General features: G+C 54.9%; 4 protein-coding genes across 4 annotated transcripts; 2 read left to right on the top strand and 2 right to left on the bottom strand.

Annotated features, from left to right (window-relative positions):
• Positions 1 to 239: 239 nt before the first annotated feature.
• Positions 240 to 3,548, bottom strand: B0T26DRAFT_678310 (uncharacterized protein; the record flags this gene model as incomplete). Its single annotated transcript, XM_060440212.1, has 4 exons — positions 240 to 1,147; positions 1,215 to 1,419; positions 1,472 to 3,286; positions 3,393 to 3,548. 4 exons carry the CDS (start codon positions 3,546 to 3,548, stop codon positions 240 to 242), a joined length of 3,084 nt encoding a protein of 1,027 aa, XP_060295369.1.
• A 4,567-nt stretch (positions 3,549 to 8,115) lies between these two features.
• On the top strand, positions 8,116 to 10,463 carry B0T26DRAFT_678309 (uncharacterized protein; the record flags this gene model as incomplete). The annotated part of the gene is made up of 3 exons (XM_060440211.1): positions 8,116 to 8,215; positions 8,512 to 8,536; positions 8,630 to 10,463. The coding sequence occupies 3 exons, from the start codon at positions 8,116 to 8,118 to the stop codon at positions 10,461 to 10,463; spliced, it is 1,959 nt and encodes a 652-aa protein (XP_060295368.1).
• A 2,929-nt stretch (positions 10,464 to 13,392) lies between these two features.
• B0T26DRAFT_719397 (uncharacterized protein) lies at positions 13,393 to 15,699 on the top strand. Its single transcript, XM_060442419.1, has 2 exons — positions 13,393 to 14,030; positions 14,101 to 15,699. The coding sequence occupies exons 1-2, from the start codon at positions 13,671 to 13,673 to the stop codon at positions 15,436 to 15,438; spliced, it is 1,698 nt and encodes a 565-aa protein (XP_060295367.1). The 5' UTR covers positions 13,393 to 13,670; the 3' UTR covers positions 15,439 to 15,699.
• A 5,058-nt stretch (positions 15,700 to 20,757) lies between these two features.
• B0T26DRAFT_874020 (uncharacterized protein) lies at positions 20,758 to 22,154 on the bottom strand (the record flags this gene model as incomplete). The annotated part of the gene is made up of 2 exons (XM_060448021.1): positions 21,757 to 22,154; positions 20,758 to 21,648 (listed from the first exon to the last, which is right to left on the bottom strand). The coding sequence occupies exons 1-2, from the start codon at positions 22,126 to 22,128 to the stop codon at positions 20,758 to 20,760; spliced, it is 1,263 nt and encodes a 420-aa protein (XP_060295366.1). The 5' UTR covers positions 22,129 to 22,154.
• Between the last annotated feature and the right edge of the window lie 2,385 nt (positions 22,155 to 24,539).

Genomic DNA, 24,539 nt, shown 5'->3' with positions numbered 1-24,539 from the left:
AGGAAAAGCAAGAAAAACGAGAAAAGCTAGAAAAATAAGACAAATTGAAAAAATTAGAAGGCAAGAAATTCGTAAACTATGAATGCATAAGCTGTGCCATTCCCTTGTCGCACCCAAAATTGCCCCCCCAGTTCCACTTCCTAGGCACTGCCTGATATACCGGTGCCTCTCCAACGTGATCGGCCCCCACAACACACAACCGGAGCCTCTAGATATAACCGAACCTTACCAAGGCCCCTCTACATCGTATTGAGGTACTTGTCGAAGCGGCTTGAGACCTTGATGACGTGCTTGAGATGGGCGTATGACATCTTGACCTTCTTGAACTTTGCCAGCTGGCGGCCCGTCGTGATGGCGTTGCGGATCTGGCGGCCGTTCATCTCCTCCTCGGCCAGCTCGGGGAGGTAGCACTCGATCTCGTCAAAGTCGATGGCGGCTGGCCGGCCATCGTCGTCGCCGTCGTCCTGGCCGGCAAACTTGCGTTTCCCAGCCCCTGTCCTTGCCTGGCCTTCAGGGTCAGCCTTGCGCTTGCCATCAGCAATCTCCTGGCACTCCAGCGCCTTAAGCCGGCCGAGGAAGTTCTTCCATATTTGGCCGCGCTGTAGCTTGTTGAGCGTATCGTAGTGCAGCGATAGTTGGATGCGTGACTTGAACGCCTCGTCGAAGGTCCCGACGCGGTTCGACGTCAGGATCAGGATTCCCTCATAGTACTCGAGCACGCGCAGGAAGACGGAGACGAGGGCGTTGCGCTCGAGGTCGTTGAGCGTTCGCTGCTCGAGGAACACGTCGGCCTCGTCCAGCAGCACTACGCATCCCCAGATCTTGCCCAGGTGCAGGACCGACTCGAGATACTTCTCCACGTCCTCGGGCTTGACGCCCACGTCGCCGCATGTCACGCGGAAGAGCGGCTTCTCGGCGATCTCGGCTACGCTCTCGGCCGTGAACGTCTTTCCCGTTCCCGGGCCGCCGTGGAGCAGGATGATGAGCCCGTTGCCCTTGCCCTTGATTAGGTCGGTGCTCTGTTCCGTCTGCAGCTTGCTGGTGACGAGTGCGTGGATCAGGTCCTTGGTCTCTTGGTCGACGACAAGATGCTCGAACGCCTCCTTGTTCCACGCCACATCCTGGATGCGGTCGACTCTCAGGTCTTCTGCAAACGGGGGAAGTAGGTTAGTTGCTGACAAGGGTTGGAAGAAAACTTCGTCAGGTCTACTCACGCCACTTCTTCTCTCGCAAATTGTATGCGACAAGCATGCTCGGGAAGATCAACAGCTCCGGGGCCGGGGGCGGCTCGTTGCATCTCATCACCTCCGGCGCCATCTCCCTCCGGTTGGCCTGGTTCATGATCATGTTTTTGTACTTCATAGTGTCTGTATGCAGTTTCTTGTACGTGTCGAAATCAACCATATACCTCTCGCCTTGCTAGTCCGGATTAGTACGTGACAACCTCGGTTCCAAAGTCGTCTGAACTTACCCCGGAGAGGTTATTTCTAGTCCCGTCGTTGTCATACGAGACCAGCTTTGTGTGTCGACAAGCCCACCACATGACACCCCGGCGCTCGAGCCTGGCACGGAAATCTTCGCCTGCAGACCTCAACGGCACGACTTGGAGTGTCGCCATGTCGAGGTCTGGCTGCCCGTCCTCGTACTCCAGCTTGATGTCCAAAGTAGAATATTCGCGGTAAAATGCGCCATCGTATTTGTAAGACCAAGCCCTCACGGTCCAGGTTTCGGTCATCTTTGCTGGCTCGCTCGCGGAAGGGGATGGCCGGGCATCTATTTTGGGCGAGGCTTTCATGGTCCAGGAATCGGCTATCCAGCCTTGAATTCCCTTGCTGCTCTTCTCGAGCAGAACCTCACCGGGCCTCACCAAGTAGGGCATCGCAGAGCTCGAGATGCGGCCGTTCGAAAGCTGGCGGTCTACTTCGCTGTGGACCCAACCGTAGTTCTGATCAATCCACCCGGTAAGCAACTGCATCTGAGTCCTATTGGGTTCTTGCAGTGCCTCGAGGTTCGCCGTGGGGCGGTGGCGATACCAGAACAAGTAGGGGTACTCGATAGGGACGCGCGAGTTCCACATGGGAAAGTCTAAGAAGAATGAGGGTTGAACGGCAGTAAAGGCGTTGAATGCAGCGACCATCTCGTCAGAAAGCAATGCGATAGTCTCTCGAGCCGGGACAGGGTCGGGGAGCGTGGCGCCATCGTCTAGGGCCTTCTTGATGTCCTTTTGTTGGTGGGCGGGAGTAAAGTGTCGGTAGACAACGAAAGCTACGTCGGGCCTCTGTCGAAGGTATCCGAGCTCATCTGCGAGCGGCAAGTTTCCTTTGAAGCACGGTTCCTTCCGCGCGGTGGAGCTCCACGAAGGCTCGGCCAAGTAAGCTGCTTCGTCGCCTTCGATTTTATAAAGAATCTGCCACGTGACGGATCTCATGGCGCTCTGTCGGAGGTTCCGAACTTCTTCTTCTAGCTGGGCCACACGGTCGATCAAGTACTTGGGGGCCTGTGCCTGAGCCTGGGCCTGGAGGTCGGACTCCTCGCCGACAGGCTCTTCGGCAGCGGGTGCAGCTGTGGCGGGGACACCTGGCGCAGATGTGCTTCCATTGTTAGCTGGCCGTGCAACGACCGCCGGACTCGGATTGTCGAAAGATCCCATGACCACGGAAGCGTCGTGTTCCTTCCTGGCCATCATGAGTCTCTTCTTGTTCTGTTGCTCCAATAACATGAGTTGCATCTGATAATCCTGAAGTGCGTAGGCCCCTCCCACAGGAGCGGGCTGGTCGGTAGGATGGCTAGGCAGGAGCGCCCCAAGTCTTTCTTTCTCAAACGAGCTCGCTTCAGTCTGGTCACGGGAGATGGTCATGTGGCGGAGGTAGCCCCAGTTATCTTCGGCCGCCGAGCCAAGCCCCTGTTGCCGTTGTAGCTCGGCTATTCTTGTGGCCTGGCTTAGCTGTTGCTGATGCTGTGTCCCAGCTTGGCCCTGCATATGGAGATTCTGGGGCAGAGGCTGCACGGCTCCTCGCGCATGTAGATGCTGGGCCGCACGCTGCTGCTGCTGCTGCTGCTGCTGCTGCTGCTGCTGCTGCTGCTGCTGCTGCTGCTGCTGCTGCTGCTGCTGCTGCTGCTGTTGTTGTTGTTGTTGATGAAACCGCGGCCGTTGGTGTTGTTGTAGTAGCTCAAGCTGGTCCTGGGGATGTAGCATCCGCGGCGCCGGTTGCTGCTGTTGCTGGATCCCAATTTGCTTCAATACCTGCTGCTCTCGCAAGTCATCATATTCGAGCAGATCTTGTTCCTGTGGCCGGGAGGAGCGTGGCGGTTAGACATATGCACGGTCGGGCACGCTTTGCCGGGCGTTGGTTGAAGGAGGAAGCAGGGGTACTGAGATTGAGATTACATACCGTTGGGCCCCGGGGAGAAATGGTGCCGGGCGATCGGTGGTCGTCGGGCCCTTGTCCCGTCTCGGGGGAGGCCGAATGAGATTCAGAATCCCACTGCTCGTGCTCCGCAATAGTAACCGGGACCCACTGCAGAGAATGGTCGTGTTCGTCGTTCATTTGGAAGCTGGGCGGATTTCTCCGGCTTGACTTCGTCTCGTGCAGTTCACCAAGTTTATGACGCAGGTAGGCAGGTATGAAGGCAACAGTTGCAGCTGGTCGGTCAGGGAGCTGAAGTGCAGATGCGACACGTCGAGCCGATTGCGAGAGACGACTGACTGGGAGGGAAGAAGAGAGGGCGAGGACTAACGCGTCGACCCCAAAACGCAAGATCAGGCGGCTGCTGCCTTCCAGTTGGGTGGCAGCCCGCCCTGCTTGAACTTTGTCTTAGGGTGTCAATTGGTCTGCCTGAAACTTTTGGCTCTCCAACGTCAACAATCTGATTGGACGTAAACGACTCTGTACGAATTAAAACACAGGCAGGGAAGTACCGCGAAGGTGCAGGCAGGTGCCAGACCCACCCCGCAAGGCAGGTGTGCTGCAGCGCGCACCACTGCTGCAGGCAAGGGGCGGGACTAGCCTAAACTGCTGCATAATGGCCTGGAGATCAAAGGCGGGACAGTAGGGTGTTGGTGTTTCTTTCCCATCTCGGGAATACCCTCGGGCCAGTTAAGGCGCCGCCCAATTGGCTGGCCCCCTGAAGTGCCTTAAGCTCCAGAAAATAAAATTACCCCAATCGTCGTATTTGTCGTCCCGGATTGCAGTGGCGTCCCGACTCTCGATGCCAGTTATCTTGCCAATGTGATTCGCCGCACCTACATACAATTTATACCTCGCCGTTCACGCACCATTTCACCTGGAACCTAGACTCAATAAGCTCTTTGGATAACATTTGTGCCTAGATTTGGAGGCGGTTTAAACAGGCCTTAGAAGGCGTAACTAACTGGAACCTAAAGTTTTCCATTGTGCCTGTTGTAGCCATTGTGGCCATTGTGACCATTGTTGCCTGTTTAGTGTTTTCCCAATTCGGCCGTCGGCATGCATGCAAGGCAGCCCATGGGGCAGTAACTGCGCCGTGTCTCCGATTCGTCAACGACCCATCCGTGGATGTAGTGGTATCCGAGCCCTCGCTGAGCTCTCGCTGAGCCGGCTGACTATGGCCCGTGCCCCCCCTTGCGCTCGCCGGCCTATCGTATTTTGGGATCTCCACACCAGGCCACCACACAAATGCAGCCTAGATCCCAGTCTCTCCATCCACTCAGCTGATTGCGCAGCTGAGTTGGGTCTAGTACGCTAGCGCTACAGCGCTTCCCAGTTAGACAGGCCGCTGTAACTAGCCTAGCTTGGCTGATCGAGCCGCTGTGGCCCCCCATTGACCGGCCTGCCCGCGGGGCGTGCCAGCGAGTTGGCTGCTCGAATGCGTATAAGGCCTATCGCTCGCTCCACGTCTGGCCGGCTAGCCGTAGAGCTAGCCAGCTTCCTGCGCATCTTATCAATCAATTGACCTCTTTTTAACTATGGCCCGCAAGCGACAGAGGGCGCCGGCGGCGCAGCCGGCTCCGGCTACGGCTCCGGCTGACGGCCAGAATGGGGATGTGATTACGGTTAGCGGCCTAACCCCTGTCCTAGGCTTGGGACGCGTGCAACGCGACGCACACAACAACGCAGAACTACACGCCAACGCGCAAAGCATCCTCTCGGTAATCCATAATATGCGGCCAAAGAATACGACCTCTACGTACGAGCCAAAGCAGCGGGAATTCCAAAATTTCTGTAGGCTACAGCAGTATTACGATGGGGATACCGTCACAGAAGACAAGCTCCTTTACTTCCTCACCAAGAGCGTCACCAGCCGGCCGTTACGAGCCAAAAGCCGGAAGGCGGCCGTGGATACCCCACAAGAAGAGACACGGCTAGCCTGGCGATCGGTCCGTAGCTATATCACGGCAATTACGGATCTCTACCGCACGCAAAAGGCATGCGGTATGAACATCCACCCATCTCCACGCGAAGACAATGTCCGGGACTATCTCAAGTCCTTACAGCGGCGCGATGCCGAGCAGGCCAAGACCAGCTATGCGGATAAAGGCTCTGATACTCTGCTGGATGGCTATACGGAGCTGGAGTTCGAGACGATATGCCACAAGCTGTGGGTACATACGGCCACCGGCCTAGCCGAGAGCCACCTACGGACCCTTGTCGACCTGCTTCTTGGCCACTATATGCTTACACGTGGAGGCGACCGGAGGGCTTTAGAGCTATCCGATCTATTTACCTTTGAGTTCCCGGACGAAGGCCCTACTCCTTGTATGCCGTTAATTATGACGACGCGGGCCGGGAAGACCAACCAGCACGGCCGGCTCGAGACAGCCGGGGCCCTACGGAACCGCAAGCCACTGATTTGTGTATTGAGCGGCCTCGCATTTTACCTCCTTTTTCGCTGGGACCTTACAGAAGAGCCGTTCCCAGACTTCAGCCAGCGGCCGGCGTGGTACGACATCCGCCTGATTACGAGCAGTAGTACGGGGCGGACGGCAGGTCTCTCCTACAACTCGCAACGGGAGTGGGCGGCCCGGGCCCTCTCGTATGCCGGGATCAGCTCCCAAAAGAAGACACACATCGGCCGTAGCTCGGGAGCGAAGGTGGCCGAATTGAAGGGTGTTAGCGAGGATCAAATCCGCCGGGCCGGCCGTTGGAACCAAGAGCAGATGATCGGCTGTTACCTCAACTCCCTGCCCCGCACGTTTATGCGTACTATGGCCGGCCATCCTCCGCAGATGGGATGCTTTGAGGTCCGGAGGGCCGGCGTGGCGCCGCCAGCCGACCTCCTTTCGATGATTTGGCCGCAGTTGGACCAGTGGCAAGGCCGGTTTGGCCCAGGGCCTGGCCAAATTAACGATCTAGCTGCTATGGGCTTTACTAACCTCCTTTTTTACCTCCGTGGGGTAGTTCTACAAGACTCGGCTGTCCTGATGGATAGGTTCCCGAACAGCCCAGTTTGGAGCCACCCAGTATTCCAACACCCGGGATATAAGCCATTCGCCAAGCAGGTGGCTGCTTTCGTACAGGAAGAAGAGCGGCCCAGCCAACTGGCTGTGTTAACCCAAGCGCTTCCAGTCCTATCAGACTACTTAAAATCGATCGATGCTCGTAATGAGGCCCGGGTCCTAGAGCTCACAGCAAAGCTCCAAGCCACCGAGATGCGGCTTATCGAGGCCCAGTCGCAGCAGACAGTTAAGCTCCACAATATCCTTTCTGCTGGTCTTACAGTCCATATACAAGCAACCGCTCCACAGCCGGTCCTAGCCGAAGCGGGCCAACGAACTGGCCCTATAAATGGGCCGGGAGCTGGCCCTATGGCTAGGCCGGGAGCTGGCCCTATGGCTAGGCCGGGAGCTGGCCCAGATGAACAAAGCCAGTATGGCTCTGCTACTAGCCGCCTTTGCAGCCCGGCTCCCACAATTAGCTGGCTACCGGTCGAAGGAGAAGAACAGCCGCCACAGTACCGTATGAGCCGTGCAGTCAGGACGGTGGCAGACCTTTGGCGTGAGTGGACTGTTGGCCTCCAGGGCGGGCCGGCCGTGGCTACTCTTGATCGGAGATGGGGGAACCGGTGGCGGGCCGGCCGGCAGACTGAACTGCAGTGGTATTCTTTACGGTCCGAAGTTGTTAAGGAGGTTCAGCGGATTGTGCGAGCCCAGCGTACGAGCGAGGAAGCTGCCGTCCGCATAGTTCATCTTCAACAGCAGCAAATTGGCTGCTCCATTGACAAGTTTTGTAAGCAGCTACGGGCCAGCCGCAAAGCAAGACTTGTGGGCCATAAGCCAAAATAACTCGCAAATAAAACCACCTTTTACCTTGCTTTTCGAGCCATTTTAGAGCCCCGATTAAAACCCTCCTTTAAACCTTTTCTTCGAATTTTTTGACCTTTTTTAAGACCCTTTTTGCACTCTTTTCGTGGCCTCCTTCGGCGGGGCCGACAGTGCATATGGTAGGATCTTTTAACGTGCTGATCGCACGGGCGTTTTTTGGCGCTAAAATGCAGCTAAGCGGCTGAATCACCCACCACCTGGCCCACGTGGATATACTACTGACCTTTTTAAGACCCTTTTTTGCACTCTTTTCGTGGCCTCCTTCGGCGGGGCCGACAGTGCATATGGTGGGATCTTTTAACGTGCTGATCGCACGGGCGTTTTTTGGCGCTAAAATGCAGCTAGGCGGCTGAATCACCCACCACCTGGCCCAAGTGGATATACTACTGCTATGCCAAGCGAATGAGTGGCAGTTCTGCGGGCGTGTAATACGCCATCGCAAATTCTCATATACACGGGTAAGAATTTGGATGGCCGCGGGGATAGCGAATACATTCGGGAGAGGTGTTGTGGCTAATGCCAGCCTGAAATGAGAGAAGAAAAGAAGATGATTTGTTTAAGAAGCTAGGGTGCCCTACGAGGGCCTTAATGATCGTGGTAGGGCCGTGCACTAATCACGTAACATCGCCGCGGGGATAGCGAATACATTCGGGAGAGGCCTCATCCCCTGTGAGAAATGAGGACAATGCGGCTGATGCGGGGACCGTCTTGAAAGAGGCCTGCGCTTCCCTCTTGTTCATTTTGTGAACCCATCCTAGTTCATAATTCATCAGCAATCGGAAGAGCATAGTCATTCCCGGTTTACCCAGTCCACCATGATCTTCACCTTATACAGGATAAGGGGAAACTGGCACGGATGCAATACGTCGTCACACTCGGGGTACAAGCAGACTCCGCCTCCCGGAAACTCAAACGGTCTGTCTTCCGTCGCCTCACAAGCTTCCAGTCTTCCCGCTTTACGTCTAGGCGAAGTCTAATCTAACGACCACTCGGCCCTAGAAGTCGACTCCACTCCAAATGATCCCCACTATTACACTCCCTTGGCTGGCAGAGCACGGTGGTGTTGGCCCGCACTTTGTGGGTTACGAGTCCGGAGTCAAATAGACTTTCCGTGTTTTGGGGTGGGGGACCCCAACCTCGGAGAAAGTGTTTAGCCGTTGGTCGACCCCTGTAATAATTAATCCGTACGTCATGTGTATTTACCTCTGCAGAACGCGACGCACGCAACGACCGAACGTATGGCTCACTATCATCTCAAACAAAACGAATGGTCCACAATCATCTCAAACAAAACGAATGGTCCACAATCATCTCAAACAAACCGTATAGCCCACAATCATCTCAAACAATCCGGTACCGAATGGCCCGGAGAGCAGTGGCAATGCCTCGTGCAAATCACAATGATCGGGAATCACTCATGTCCCGGCTGGAGGAGCACGCCGGGGAGTGGATTGGTGACATAACGCTCCGCAAGGCCATGTCGGTCGCGTCTTACTACTTCTCCCTGCCCAACCACCGCGGCGGAGTCGTCGATCCGTACGCGCGCTATTATACCACGGATGGGGACGAAGTCACCTTCAACGACGTGCCTCTCGCCAAGATCGCCAAAGACGTCGAGAGCATGGTCAAGACGAATGTCCCTATCGACCGCCGCACCGAAATCTACCACAAGGTCCTCGCCGGGATGCCGGGCCACCAGGAAGTCCCCGAATGGGACACGAAAAGCACTGCCAGCATCTATGCGAAGCCCCTGACGCCCTTCTCGAAACCTCGTGATGCCACAGTTACCAACCAGGACCTCCTCGATGCCCTCGCCCCCGCCGCAGAGATCACGCTCGCACACGCGAGGGGTATCGGCATCCAAGCCACCTGGTGGGACGCCATGTCCAATGGGGCGTTTTCCTGCTCCATGTCATTCGGCGATGGCGTCAAAGGCGGCCGACTCGGTCGTCCCCACACTCTCGAGGACGTCCCCGTCCATTACTTTCGCGACAGGTTGATGGACTGGATCGCTGAGAGCCTCAAAGGGTCCAACGAGAGGAAGCAAGTCGCGCGCAAGGCCATCTGCCTGGACTTGGCCGACACCGAGATAGAGGAGTACACGCGTCTTGTAGCTGAGGACCGCGAGAAGCTGAATGAAGAGGCGGAACGCCCGTCGACCCCGCCTACGCGTGAGGAGTGGGCAAGGCAAATCCTAGAGGACGGCGGGGTCGTCAAGACGATCGGTCAGGCGATGAAGATCGTCTTGATGAACGAGGCTGTCGAGGAAGTCGACGGGACTATCGACTGGGAGACACCGAAGCCGATGGGAATCCGGCGAGGCCGGAAGGGGGTCGAAGGATCGGTGGTTACGCCGCACTGGGCTCCGCTGGTATACGAAGGCGGGCTCGTTCCGGATACGCACGTGGACCGGGACTGTGACCAGGTGCGGGCCATGATCAAGACGTTCCTTTCGTCCTGGGAGTGGTCGGCCGAGACTTTCCGTTTAGCACTGGGGGCGAGCGTATCGAGGGATAAGTTCACTACATTCCTAAAGAAGCGCGGCGCCGATGCTGCCCAGTTGCGGTCTGCGGCATACTTACTAAGCTGGGAGTTCTTCAATCGGCGCCAAAAGCTAGCTCTGTCCATCGTCGACGTGGACTTTCGGGATGACCTGAAGACTCTTGAGAAGAATTGTCGAAACGAAAGTCTTTCTGAGCCGCAGCGCGCCCTGGGAAAGGCCCAAGAGGAAGAGCTTGAAGCTCTGACAGAGAAACACTACAAGGAGCTGGATGCTCTGCTAAAGGCTCAGAAGGAGCGGACTGGGGCTTTGGATAAGACCCACATAGATCAATTGAAGGTTTTGAGAGAGGCTCAGCCGAGGAGGTCGACCCGAAGAAGCAGAGCCCCTACGCACGGTCTTCGAAACGAGAGTCTGTCGGAGCAGATGCGCGTCCTGGCAGAGGCCCAGGAGAAAGAGAGCAAGGCTCTGAGCAAGGAGCATGAGAAGGAGCTAGAGGCTCTGCAGACCACTCAATACCAGGAGTCGAAAACTTTGGAGAGGGCCAGCGAGGAGTCGATGAAAGCTCTAGTCGAAGCCCATCCGGGAAGTTCGAACCGAGGAAAGAGAGCGTCGAACGGCCCAGATGGTAGTCGGACCAAGAGGACGCGCAGTTCGGGTTGAACGCTCCTTGGAATATCGTACATTATTTAATCGTACATTATTAATTACATTTCACACTCCACGGATGGCCTGATTGGTTGGACATACAGACTGATTCAAGAGGTGGAGGTTCACTTCATAGCAGCTTAGTTATATGAGACGAATTTGGAGCTCCCCTCGTTGACTTCGCCTGCTCAAAAGACAAGGTCAGGAAGTCGGAGGCACACTCGCGCTCAACAACAACAAAGAAGGTCAACTATCCCTGGGCAGCTTGCGCTAAAGCCCTCGCAGTGAACCAGCCGAAATGTACCTTCACCACTAAGTATGCGAGGCACGTTCATGAGGCCACAGAAAAGCACAAAGGCGTGGCATCTGAGCGGCAATACGTGTCATCTGAGCGGCAATGCGATGTGGACCTGAACACAGGGAATTTGTGGCTAGATTCGTCACACGGCCGTCGGTCAGCAACCGTGGGATTGCGGCTGAACTGCGCACTCGGTTCCCTAACCTCGTCTTTACTGGCCGTCAACTTCGAAACCTTGGCTGCAGCATTCGAAAGGAAACTCTTGGTGGACTCACGCCTTTCCAGGACGATGAAGCTTCTTGAAGAGTGACAGATTCCCTATTCAGTGCGCTGGTCAGAGCCAAATCCTATTAAGCCATAGGGTCAGTTTTGGACCACTTCTTGGTGCGAGAAGATGTGGAAGCTGTATCTCTGGGTCTGGATGTATGACAGGACATACAAAACGAACAACAAAGGGCTAGCTTTCTTCCAAGTTATGGGTGTGAATAGCCTCGGAAAGTTCTTTTGCTGTGCGTTTGGCTTGATCAATTCAGAGCGCCACTAAGGTTTTGACTGGCTCACAGCGCAAGTTAACTCACATGGAGAGAGGATCAGTGCACAACGCCTAGTTATTACGATCACGGATTTCGATAACGCTATGAAATTAGCAGTGGCCCAGGTTTACCCTGATGCGGGCTCTCTGCTCTGTATTTTTCACACCAATAAGACGTAGCCCTTCACATCAAGCGCAATGGGACAAAAAGGCGGCTACAGGGGTAAATACAGCGCACTAAGCACAGCAGGGCAACCAGGGAGCCTCGGCCACGAACGACGACAAGCTGGATGAGGAAGACCAGGGCATAGTTAACCGCCTCAACCGCATCGCTGCGAATGAAGCGGTGGTTGGCCCACCTCCCGCCGTCGTTGAGCACTCGTGCGGGGCTTTATAAGCTCTGGGAGCACGTCTTGTACGCAGCGACCCTCGAGGACTTCAACCTCGAGGACTTCAACCTAGCTTAGGAAAAGATGAAGGCTTTCTCTCCTCAACAGGAAGATATACTCAACTACTTGCAGGAGACTTATATGCCTATTGCAAGGCAGTGGGCGACTTGCTATAGTAATGGACGGCTTAACTCTAGCTACCGTACTACATCAGTAGTCGAGTCGGTAAATAGGGTTCTGAAGTCCTTTGCAGTCACAGGGAATTCCTCAGTCTTTGAACTCGTTTAGCAATCGTTTAGAATGGTCGATGAGATGGAGAGGGTCACCGAGGAAGCTCGTTGGAAGGAAAAAGAACGACTAAAACGCGACGTTTTAGGTCTTGAGTAGCTCGGTGAGGCACCTTATATGGTCTCTGCACTGGCCCTGAACAAGGTAATGCACCAATTTCGTCTTCCCCTCGGCGCCTTTCCAACTAGGACTGGACCGCGCCCCCCCCCGCCTCTTCCTGGCCTTACAGCACAATTTACAGCGCAGTTTGGTCTTCCTTGTAGCCACGTGCTGTTCAGAGGACTTTGTGAGAATAATTTCTCGATTTTCATCCATACTAGCGGTTGGATAGGTCGATACTTGACGAGGATCATTATCTTCGTTACCACGAATTCGACCGCGCTGCACGACTGCGCGGCAGACCTCGAGGCTCAACTGCCTATGCCCCTGACCCGACCGCTCCTCGATCGAACGCGCCGATTTCTACGGCGCCTTCGTCAACAGCGCCCTCATCTACGCACCCATAGCGTCGGGTTTGATGCCCTCGATTCGTCGTGATCCCTCGCAGTGGGAGGGCGTTGACCTGCACAGGGAATACGCACGCGATGCGGCCGAGCAGGGCAGTCAGCCTGTACAACAACAGAACACACGCGGGCAAAGCGGCACACGCGGCGGGCGTGCAAGAGGCGGGCGTGGAAGACGTGGCCGAGCTGGGCTGCTTGTAGCGGCCGCGGCAGCCGAGGCACCTATGCCAGAGCCCTCACAACAACAAAGCAGTGCTTCACGGCCTGCACGGGCCAGTCGAAAGATTGGCACGCGGGCTCAAAAGGCCACAGGAAGAGTGACAAGTGGGGGAATAACCAAGCGTTCAAGGGCAGGGAAAGCGCCCCAGTCAACACCGGGCGCGTTGGAAGACGAGTTGGCCGCCCAGGAACCCGGAGAGGTCGTCCCGAGCGACCCAGCGCAACTGGCCTGTCGATGCGGGCCAGGATGAGCTGCAGCGGTAAGCCACGCCATGAATCTGCCTTGCCGGATGGGCTGGTTTCGGATGGGTCGTTCCGATGATTGCATGGGAGGGAGAAGTGCTGCAGTCGGGGGACTAGGCGGACGATGTGGGTGACTTCATCTACTATAGCGATTAGGATGCAGTTACGTGTAGGTCTTACAGGGCGCAGTAGAAGCGGCACTTTTAACAAGTGGATTTTTACTGCAGTTTTGAACGAATTGGCCTGTAGGCGACTCAGCCTGCGGGCGACCCCCTAGCCTACAGCTGCGAATAGCTTCAAATGCGTGCGCATGCAAGTTGGTGCACGTGCAAGTGGGCGTAATTGCAGGTGCGAGGTGTAATTGCCAGTTTGCCAGATGTTGTGCGCGTGTTTGGCTGTAAAAATCGAAAATTTCATGGGCGCAATCAGCCAAAACGTTCATTTGTTAACAGCGTCTGCAGTCTCGGCTAACGGCCACACCTATCTCTTTTCCACGGACCAACTTGTCACTCCGGCATTTTTTGACGCGATCGACGACCCCTTCGCGCCTGCCAATCGACAAGGCGCCACCAGGCCGGAGCCCAATGCGAGACCGCTCGCTAGTGTGATGGAGGCGTCCACACGTGACCCTACTGGCCTCATTTCGAGAAGCCGCTTCTCCTCAGCCCCCCGCATTTGACCGCCGTCAAACCCACAACAACAGCGGACCGGACCCTCTTGAGGACCCTGTAGTCGAAAAGCGCAACAAAGATGGACGCCAATGATGCTGAGGCGTCTCGGGGCGCATTTCCGGACGATATCGATGAAGACATGCATCAATTCCTACAGCTCAGGTTCCAGGACCGCGTGTCCGCAAGGAAGCGCGACAACCAGTTAATATTCGAGCAGGAGAAGAAGGCGCTCGGAGAGGCCAAAGAAGTGCGGAAAGAGGAGATGCGAAAGCGAGAGCAGAAGATGCGAGAGCTCGAGCAGGAGATGCGAGAGCTCGAGCGCGAGGACGCCGCAGATACTGACAAGGAAAGATGTTTGGAGACCAACTACCACGTTGCGATGCGCAAGTTGAACAGGTTGCGATGCGTAGTTAATCTCCAGCAATCTGCGCCCAGTGAGGTGAGCGAGTTTCCCTTTCTTTGTCACATGCTGGTCTCCATCTCGAGCAAGGTATCTGACCCCTTGGTAGGAGCCGACTCGTCCGGCCGTTGAACCCTCGAATGTCGCTGCCACACTAGTGCCGCTTGCTGCATCGATACCCCGCACAGGGCCTGATACTGAGGACGAGCAAGCGCAGAACTCTAGGGATATGCAGCAGGGACGATCGAACAGGTCGAGGCGACTGACCGCCATAGCGCAACCCCGAAACACGGATGCAGAACCTGGTGTGAGATCCGACGCCACCGCAGCTCCGTCTTCACCGTTGCAACGAACGAGTTCTCCACCCCGCCAAACTAGATCCCACGGTCTATCAACTCCTGCCATCACACACCAACAGGGCAGGCGAAGGCGCAAGGCTGGGGATGATAATGATAAAGAAGATGGGGACGACGCCAACCATCGGCCACCGAAACGGTTGAGGGACAACAATCGGACAGTCTCGTTTGAAGAGGTCTACGGTAATGGACGTCCCGAGTACAGTCACACAATCGTCGAGTACCCAGAGGATAGCGGGAACTGGTTCATCATTCGCTGCGAAGAATGCGGTCTCCACTTCGGACGGAACGCGATTCAAGGAGGCGCGAAACATCTCAGCAGTGCAAGGCACGGTCGGCTCCCTAGGAAGTGGGCCTTGGCTGTCCAAGAATTCGGGTTTCGCGTTCTGGGCTGTGACAAGGACAAGGCAAAACGTAACAATGATGCATTTAATCGGGCCTCCGAGGCGGGATATGTTCCCCGCAAGGGATTCGCCCGTCAGACGCGCAATCAACGCCAGCAATCGGCCGAGACTTCTGATGAAGAGCCTAGCGAGCCCTTTCAGACAGGCCATCCCCGCATAAACGCAACTAGTCTGCAGGGGCAACACCAAAAGGGGAGGGTATTTGAGGGCGTCAGTGACCCCGTCGTGGGCAGACTGTACCGCGCGTGGTACCGCGGAAAGGGTTTCTACGCAGCCCTGCTGCTACCGCTCGACAGCTTCGAGACCGTTGGCGTTGTGGGCGACATATCCAACATAGACCAACAAAAGAAGGCACCGAAATGCTATCGACGATCCGCAGAGCGCATCCTCGGCTGGGCCAGTGGTTATGAGGACGGCGGCCCGAAGTCCCGTGAGAGGAAATTTCCCATGATGTACTTTGAAGGCTCGGCAGATCTATCGTTCAGAGGCAGCCTGGTGATTCCTCCGAGTCTGGGCTGGGTGGCAGCCAAGAATCTGCGGCCATTCGATCCCGAATGTCAGCGCACTAAAGGTTCCAACAATGCCCAGACTTTCCTCGAAAGAGCGCGGATGTCAAACGCCATAACGGCGGGAGGGACAAGTGCAGGAAAAGAGAGCGACAGAGGGAGTGGTCAGTTGCTTGTCTAGTTACTACTACCGTCAGCTTCTTCCTTTCTTGCCTGGACTGACCAGGCAGTGACGACCAGACGGCCGGGGAACAAACTCGCACCACAGCAACACTCAGACGGCAGATCGGGCCAGCCAGGACAAAGATGACCGCGACAAAAACACACAGAACGACGACGCAGAAACCGAGAACGAAGTACAGGGCAGTATCCGAAACAAACGCGTGTCCGCATCTGCCAGTATTCCCTACAACGCTACCCCGGTGACGGTCCAAGACGACGATCAGGACGGCGAGGACGGCGAGGACGGCGAGGACGGCGAGGACGGCGAGGACGGCGAGGACGGCGAGGACGGCGAGGACGGCGAGGACGGCGAGGACGGCGAGGACGGCGAGGACGGCGAGGACGGCGAGGACGGCGAGGACGGCGAGGACGGCGAGGACGGCGAGGACGAAGATGAAGACGACAAGGAGGGCGATGTCGAGATGGTAGACGACGAGGACGCAGGCGGTGGCGGCAACGGCGGCGGCAAGCACGGCTCAGGTGCGCAGGAAGACGGCCAAGAAACTGAGGACGAGACACAGGACAGAGTTTCTATCAGACCTCTCCCCGCAGCAGTCTGCCCGCTTGTCTCGGAAGCACACACGCAAGGAGAATTTGTCGCTGCGGCAGCAGACCATGGGGGTTACTCGCACAACTCGCGCAGAGAGCCAAATGTGCCCGCCATAGACAGCGAGCCTCGCTCGGGTAATCTAGGGTGTTGGGGGGAGGTCACCTCTCAACGAGACTCCGCTCAGGAGAGAAGTGACCAGGACGAGCAAGCCAGGCAGAATGGACCCATGTGCATGCAAAATCTCGAGGCCACAGGCCAGAAGCAGCCGCATGCGGCAGCCCAGAGTGTTATGTCTGGCGAAGCTGTACTAGACCCCACTGCCCTTCATCAGGCAGCCCCCGCAAGGTCAGCTGCTCAGGGCCCTGTTCCGGAGAACACGGAGCAGGGTAGCTTGCTTCGCATGTCGGATGATGTCCAATTTTTGGTGGATGTCCATCTCGGCACCGAAGACCTTTTAAAAGAGTCCAGAGCCGCCAAGTTGAGGGCCGGCGGTACTATTGGCAGAGGTGTACCACTCCGGGCCGCGCGCAGAGAACCCATCAGCGTTGATATCCTAGAGCCTGCAGATCTGCTCAGCATTGATGAAGATGAGCCTCTCGATAACCTCGACGATTCACCAAGTGCAGAATGGTCAACCCCTATCAATATTGCACAACGAGCGCTATATCTAAACATGGTTTTCCGCTCTAACGAGGAACTTGAAGAACGCTCTATTTCACGACGGACCCCCGGTTTCTCACCGGGTGCTTCGCAGGCGAACAAGAAACTCGAAGAGCCAGCACGAGCCCCACCGTTTCCGCTCTCCACAGGTGCAGCGCCGCAGACAAACTATTATCGGGTCGAGCACGAAGCCCCGCCCGTGCACATAACAGGCCAACAAATGCCGATCCTACCAGCCATCGTGCAACCGCCGGACGAGACCCATTGGTTTGGCCAGACCCAGCATGGTCCAACCCTCTCCCCCCCCAGTCCGGACCACGGGCAACCCTTCCGCCATAGCTGCTTCAGCCAGGTCCAGCCGCTGCCAGCTACACCGGGCCCGCTGCCGGCACCTACGCCATTCTCAACGTTGCCGGTTTCGCAGCAGAAGGACGAGTGTCCGTCCCCATCCCAGTTTGTGTATCTTCTCTGAACCGACCCCCCAAGGCAACTTCTGAGCCGGTCTTCCATGTATAGGGAATAGTAGTCCTTGGGCCCGACACTCGCTGTTGCCACGCTGTGGGTCATCCTTTGACCTTGTCTTGGTTGTCACTCGTTTTGGAGCAATAAGCTCGACTTAGTTCTCATCCAAGATGGGTGACATTTAATAGTATAGTAATGGTTAGGGGAGATAATAAGAAGTGCTTGCTAAGATTTTTGAGGCATAGTGGGGATACAGTAAAGTGGCGTGAAGGGGAAATATGATTTGCGTTCATGTATCATTTTTCTCTATTGTTCGGGCTCCAAGGAAGGCAGACCCCCCCTTGAATGACGACGATCGTCAGCTTGGAAACTATTCAACTCCAAGACCGTTTTTATAAAGTCCTAGTTAAAGGGGTGGGAGGTAGATTGGGGAAGACCCACCTCTTGTGCGTTAGTGCGAGGTAGTTGGATAACATACTAGTAACGTTATACAATGTACGGGCCTAGAATATGTACTAGAATATAAATCTAACCTTTAATCACTGCCATTTGTTGTGTCCAATTTCGAGACTCAACACGATCAGGCTCGTCAAGGAAACGATATAGGAGTAACACTTGACCTAAGCGAAGATCCCTCGCACCTAGCTCAGGTTGCTGGTATTATAACGTAGATGACCATACGAGAAAGCCGTGGATACTGCTTTCTCCGCTCAGCCAGAAGCCCTAAGCAGAGCCTACATATATTTACCCAATTCATTTGTAGTAAGAACCTCACCTGGTGAATCCCGAGAGCCGTGATTGGAGTAAGGGTAGGTATCCAGGATTGCCACCGGTAAAGAGAGCCGTCTAGGTCCAGCAGGCTACAAACAAGAATGCAGCCGAACATCTTTGGCTTGCCAGCTTCCTCTTTGTCTGCACGCCACTATTAAACATAGCTACCACGACGAAACACTCCCCCTGAATACTGCGGGTGTTGCCCACCTTAGTTCCGTCTGAGAGGCAAGATATCTTTCGTCTCGCACACGCTGGAGAGCATGCTTAGCAAAATATACGGCGATTTGGATCCTGTTGGTCAAGGACGTGGACCGCTATATTGCCTACCGTCAGTTGCTAATTGAAATGATCGATTCTGATATATCCGGCTTGCAGACGACTATTGATAGCAGGCTGGGTACTGCGAGCAAGTTGGAGCCACTTCTTAAGACTAAGGATATTGAGAGCATTCAGTGCATGATTAACTAGCAGACGACCGCATTGTCGCTGCTTCTAACGGCGTGTGACATCTACCTACGCGCGATCACTTGAAGGTGCGCGCCGGAATCAACGCTCTATAGCGCTTAATCGTGATGAGGTCATCTCCAAGGAGTGTATATCGTTCTCGCGCAACGTAGGGGTCGAAGGTGCCACAAGAGTAAAATACCACCTGATGGAAAGAATGCTGCAGTTACATTTTGATCTTATAACGCACCGAAATCCGCGGTCTCTTAAGAACTCTTGCTGCTTATCCTGTGAAGGACTGACCCCAACTCCCACTATTGATCAAGCTTATAAGTTAGATGGGGGAGTAAGCGAACGCCACTGATCCAGAACATTCTAGATAAGCGAGGAACACAACCAACCCTCTTATATAAAAGCCCATAACTCAACCAATTCTTTTCCAATTCTCTTCATCTTCAATTCGTTTTATTCTTCTCTTGACAATGGTTTCATATACAGAAGAAGACCTCCGCAAGGCTTGCGAGGAAGCCGTCAGAACACATCGATTACGCAAAGTCGCGCGAAAATGGAATGTTCCACCCTCCACCCTTTATGGCCGTCTACATGGCTCCCTACCTCGAAATGTTGCTCATCAAGATGAGCAAAGGCTTACACAGACCTAAGAGGATCGTTTAGTCGAATGGATTCTTCTTCAACAAGATTTAGGATTGCCCCCTACACATGCACAGATCAGGGAGCTTGCACGCCGTATTCTAGCTGAAAGGGGGGACTCCTTACCACTTGGAAAGGGGTGGTGCCGTGCCTTTCTTAACCGCAATCGAATTTTGAAGACTCAGAGGGCCAAGAGAGTCGATTCGGTCCGCGTCAACTGCGCTACAGAGTCAACAATTCGACCTTGGTTCAACCATTTCCAAACACCAGCTATCAAGGCGATTAAGCCAGAGAATCGCTGGAACAAGGACGAATCTGGTATTATGGAAGGCAGAGGAACCAACGGCCTTGTCATTGGAAGCCGTGCCTTTAAGGCGCTTCAAAAAAAACAGCCTGGAACCCGCACTTGGACCACTTTTGTCGAATGCATCTCAGCAGCTGGCCGTTGCCTTCCTCCTTTGGTCATTTTTAAGGGGAAAAGCGTTCAACAACAACGGTTTCCTTTGGATATGAAGCCATTTCAGGATTGGTTCTTTACAGCAACTGAGAAAGGATGGACTACCGATGAGACAAGCCTCAAATGGTTAAAAAATGTGTTCATTCCTCTCACCAAGCCAGCAAACTCCTCTGAGAAACGACTCCTTATTATTGATGGCCATGGCAGCCACACAACTGCCGATTATATGTGGGAGGCATACACAAACAATATTCACATTATTTTTCTGCCTCCCCATACTTCCCATGTCCTCCAACCCCTAGATTTGGCCATATTTGGCCCCCTAAAACGACTTTATCGCAGACGGCTTGAGGACCTTCTTGCTAACGCCTTTGACGACTCTTCTGTAGCCGGAAAACGTGCGTTTCTGGAATGCTACCAGATTTCACGCACAGAGGCAATTACTAAGAGTAATGCTAAGTCAGGATGGAAGGCATCAGGCCTTTGGCCCTTGAATGTCAACAAACCGCTAAGAAGCCCACTCCTCCTCAAGAATTCTAATACTTCACGCCCCTTAAGAACTACTGTAGTTACCCCAGAGGTTCGCACACTCCGTATGCCAATCCTGGAGGATTATGGAGACGATCGGGTGCAGTGGAGGACTCCTAGAAAGGCACGTGATTACGTTGAGCAGGCAAAGAAGTTCGCACGCATCATCAAAGCAATGCCAGCGGATAAGCTCTTCCTCAGAAAGATTGGTAAGGCTTTGGATGAACAGGCCTTTGAACTGGCTATTAGGAAGCGAAAGATTGAAGGTCTAGAACACACTCTCGAATCAATAAGAGCCAGAAAGAAGAAGAAGGTTGAAGAAGATCCAAATACCACCTTTGCGAATATTCAGACTATTCGTGAGGCCCAGAGAGCTGTAGGGCGTGCAGCAGAGGTTTTAGAAGATGCGGAAGAAGCGGATGATTCAGAGGATATCAAAGATTGTATTGAAGTTTTGTAAATAAAAAGATCACCCTTTCTTTTGTTGGAGGGTTAGTTGGGACTCCTGCTTATACAGAATGTTCTAAATCAGTAGTGTTCGCTTACCCCCCCACCTAACTTAGACTTCAGAAGAGGCCTTGTCAGATCCCAACATACCCGACGAAAGCAGTAAAAACGCGAGCGTTTAGAGCTCCATCAGCTGCTCTGACAACCAGCCGTCACGCAATCTCAACCCTCTAATATATTCCCAGAGTCTTGTTATTATCTGCAAGAATCACATAAGAAAAGAAAGGCGATAAAGAAAAAGTCCCTTAACAATCAGCCCTGACCGGCACTTCCTGGCACGACTCCTGGCCCGGAAACGGAGTGGTGCATAGCTCGTCGCACTCGACGCCGGGCGCCACAAAGACACGATGCTCCTGGCCCAGGAACGCGAGCCGGAACTGTCGCGGATCCGTCGGCGCCAGGCCGCCACTGGCCCGGTACCCGGCGCGGCAGGCACAGTAGAATCGATCGCGCACGCTGCCCGAGGAGCCGATGCAGGATGTCGTGATGGTGCATTTGTTGAAGAAGGGGTTGGGGCTGCATGTTTCGCATTTTCCTCCTCCAGGCGGCGCCGGCACGGGAGAGGGAGAGGAGGAGGGAGAGGGGATGGAGGGTTCCGGGCTGGACGTGGCCACGTCAGTGGTGATGGGAATATCGGTGGCTGTTGTGGCGACGGTGGTGAGGAGGGTGGTGGGAGTGGGTTCGGAGGAAACGCCGGTGATGTCTGTTGTGATTATCTCTTCGCTTGTTGTTGTTGGTGTTGGGACGTCGGTCAATGTTAGCATGGAGCTGAGACCGGGGGGTGGCGTGGTAAGAGTGGTGAGAGTGTCTTGGGTGGCGGCGGTGGTGGTCTCTGGCGTGGCCGTCTCTGTCTCTGTTGTCGCAGTCGGATCGGTTGCGGTCGATAGGGTCTCTATTCCAGAGGTAGTAATTGCGTCCGTGATAGTAGCTGTTTCTCCGACCGAACTCGAAGTCTCCGTTGGCGCAGCTGGGAGAGAGTTTGGTTGTGTGCTAGTCTCCGGAGCCGGCAGGCTCAATGCGGATCCACAGTCAACGCCGTCACATGAGACGGTCTGCCCCGCGACCACTCCAGCGAGGATGGCAAAGAGAAGCGATTTATCGACCAGCATCTTGGAAGAGTTGTGCTTGGTGTTGTCCTGAGTATGGTATAGTGTGCGCTTTGCGAAACCCTTTGATGGCAAGACGTATCCAGTAGTTCACAAAGTTGGAGGTTGCGTCTTATATCTACAGCAACGGCCGCGCACAGTAATCATGTCTATTGTGGGGCCTTTGGCTCGACCCTGCCTGTGGGCCTTTGGCTTGACCCTGCCTGTGGCTTCGTGTGTTGGGCTGATATGGCCGATGTCATCTGTCATGATCATGATGTCTTGTCGGCGGAGTAAGCCTCCCCGACCTGGTCCGCTGTGGTGAGCCGTAGGTACTGAGCAGGGCAGAGATAGCCAATCACGGTAAGAAATGCTGTAAACGTAATGCTTGGCGCGGAAATGAAGATTCTCACGCGAGGGCGGTGCGGTACACGACAATGAGAAAAATACGTGTGGCTGGAGGCTGAACTGCGAAGAGACCGTTACGCGTACGGTACCCATTGCTTGTCGTCGTGCCACTGGGTAGGACATGTTGTAAGCGTATGGTTGCCTTTCGGGGCTGACTTTACGGGGCTCTCTCAGTTTCGCCGAGGACCAGCAGCCTTACCCAGGCTAACGAAAACTTTAGCGTGCACTGCCATTTGGGGAGCTGTTCTGACATCTTCATAAGCCTCCACCGCTGGTGGCAGGCCAGCGCGCCACAGCACTCTTGCTCCAAGTGTTGTCTGCCATGTTTCAAATAGCGGGATGCATCTTGTCGGGACAGTGGACGGTAGACGCTAACGCTAATTCATTTTTTTTGGGACGAGCTGATTTGCTGGGCATTACATGTCTTAAGTAATGGATCCTCCAGCCCTCTGTTTCGGAGGGGCTGTGTGCCGCCCTCCGAATTTCAGCCCAATGCTCTGTCATCAGCTCTGCCCTGAGTATTCCGTAGGCCCAGTGGGCGCAGCCTCTCAAATTCTTGACACATGGCTTCCTAAAATTAGAAACGCCTCAACTGAAGTAAGTGTAAGGCTTTCTTCTTCCTTAGCAGAGGCAGAACGTACGCAGACGACCTTATAACTGTACCGCATGTAAGTCGGCTGCGTGCCTTCCCGGAGATGCGCGAGCCGATTGCGCGCCTTGCAATTGTCTTACGTGTGCTGCATCTTCCACAAGTTGTGTGAGCACGCCTGGCGCAGAAGTCTGGCAGTTGCCGGTTGTAAGGCTTTGACAGACTGGCGCACGTCAGTTACTTGCAAGATGTGTAGTCAACTCGTACATAACCTGGAAAGAGGTAACTGCGCGCTTGCCCCAGCGCCCGATTGGCGCTGTAGTGCACCTCGAAGTGCACCTCGAAGTGCACCTCGATGCCTTTTGGAGACAGCGCTATCCTTCCCGGGAAGCCGAATGTGCAGAGGAGAACCGGCGAGGTCCCTTGGTTGAGACTGAAGTTGACATTGGCGTTTTCCACCTCTCTGAAAGCGCCACAGACTGCGAGCATGTCAAAATCTAGCCAGATGCACTCCGAGGCAGACGCAGGACAGACAAAAGACAGAGACGTGACGCTGCCCGCCGCCCCCAAAGACGCAGTCTAGAACGCCAAAGCTGAGTTAGATGGTCGTGGTCAGCTCGCGTTGAAAGGTTGCAGCGAAAATGAAAATTCTACTTACAACTGCTACTGATGTTGCATGTGTCGGTCCGCGCCAGCAATGCTGCTGAACCCCAAGGGCCACGGCTAGCGTCCTCCAGGCGCTGCATTTGCTCGACGGTCACGTCCCCCTTTCTCAGCACAGCATACCATTTGATCTGGCGAGACACGATACCACAGCGGCCAACATGCCTCCTCTTGCTGCTGTCGTCGGGGTTGCAATGAAGAAATGAGGCTCGACGGGCAAAGTCCACTCTTCTCTAGGTGAAGCGTCGATTCTGATCGGACAGACAGCCAAGAGAGATGGCGAGAGGACGCTCCAGAATGCCGCCACAACCTCTCACCACCATGATCCGGACGAGTGCCCTACTGAATGCGTGTCCGAGTCCTACTGAATGCGTGTCCGAGCGTGGTTAGGTCAGGTGAGTTGAACGGGCTGGGGCTCGCAGGCGGCGGCCTCGTGTTGGAGAGAGGAACCTGGAAGGCCGACAAGGTGGGTCGTTTCGCGACTTCTTAGTGGTTCCCGGTTAATCGACACGAAATCAAGGAACCAAGCGACGCATCTGGCTCTGGTCTGAATTCCGTGAAATCGACCAACACATGGTATTCTAATCTCTTATATGACGGTCGGTATAGCGGTAGTGACCGACTCGGCCTATAACGGCAGGCCATCACACTCCTTCCAAGCCACTATCGATCCCTTCCATTGGGAGGCCAAACCTCGTTAGTATCGTACGAGGATAAAATACTGTCAAAAAGAGGCCGACGGTGAATTTGAACTAGTCGCACGCTGCGACAATGTCCACGACATCGGCGGATAGTCTGCACCCTGCGCTGACGACGCCTTTTTTTGCGCCGCAAAGGTGCGCCGACCAGTTCCAGACCACCAGCTTCAGATCGAGCTTCTCATGGAACAACTACTCCACGAAAATTCGTTGAGTTATTGACCTCAGGCCCAGCAGACCTCGGATCTGCATCGTGCCAGCCTTCGGGATGGGATCAGGGGAGCGTCAGTTATGATTTCAGCCCTACTTCAGCCCTACGGGATGGACCGCGTACAGCCTTGGGGGGAGAATGACTGGAGTGTGAAGTCCAATAACTGGGAGTAAGCTGGTTTCCACAGCGTATTGCTGTTCAAGATTGGCAGCCCTTCATCTCCCTGACACTGAAGCATAAGCTTCGCCAGTACTGAGCTCTCTGCCGCAGCGGATTTAAATTCTCTTTCATCAACACCTTTCCTGTCGGCGGCATCCTGAGTACCGCTTGCTTCGGCGACCTCCTGCACCTCTCACCAGCGGGGACATCACAC

This window comes from Lasiosphaeria miniovina (genome assembly GCF_030549165.1).
Source record: "Lasiosphaeria miniovina strain SMH2392-1A chromosome Unknown B0T26scaffold_5, whole genome shotgun sequence".
Taxonomy (NCBI): domain Eukaryota; kingdom Fungi; phylum Ascomycota; class Sordariomycetes; order Sordariales; family Lasiosphaeriaceae; genus Lasiosphaeria; species Lasiosphaeria miniovina.
The sequence above is the reverse complement of the archived record's forward strand: the minus strand, read 5'-3'. Positions and strand labels throughout refer to the sequence as shown.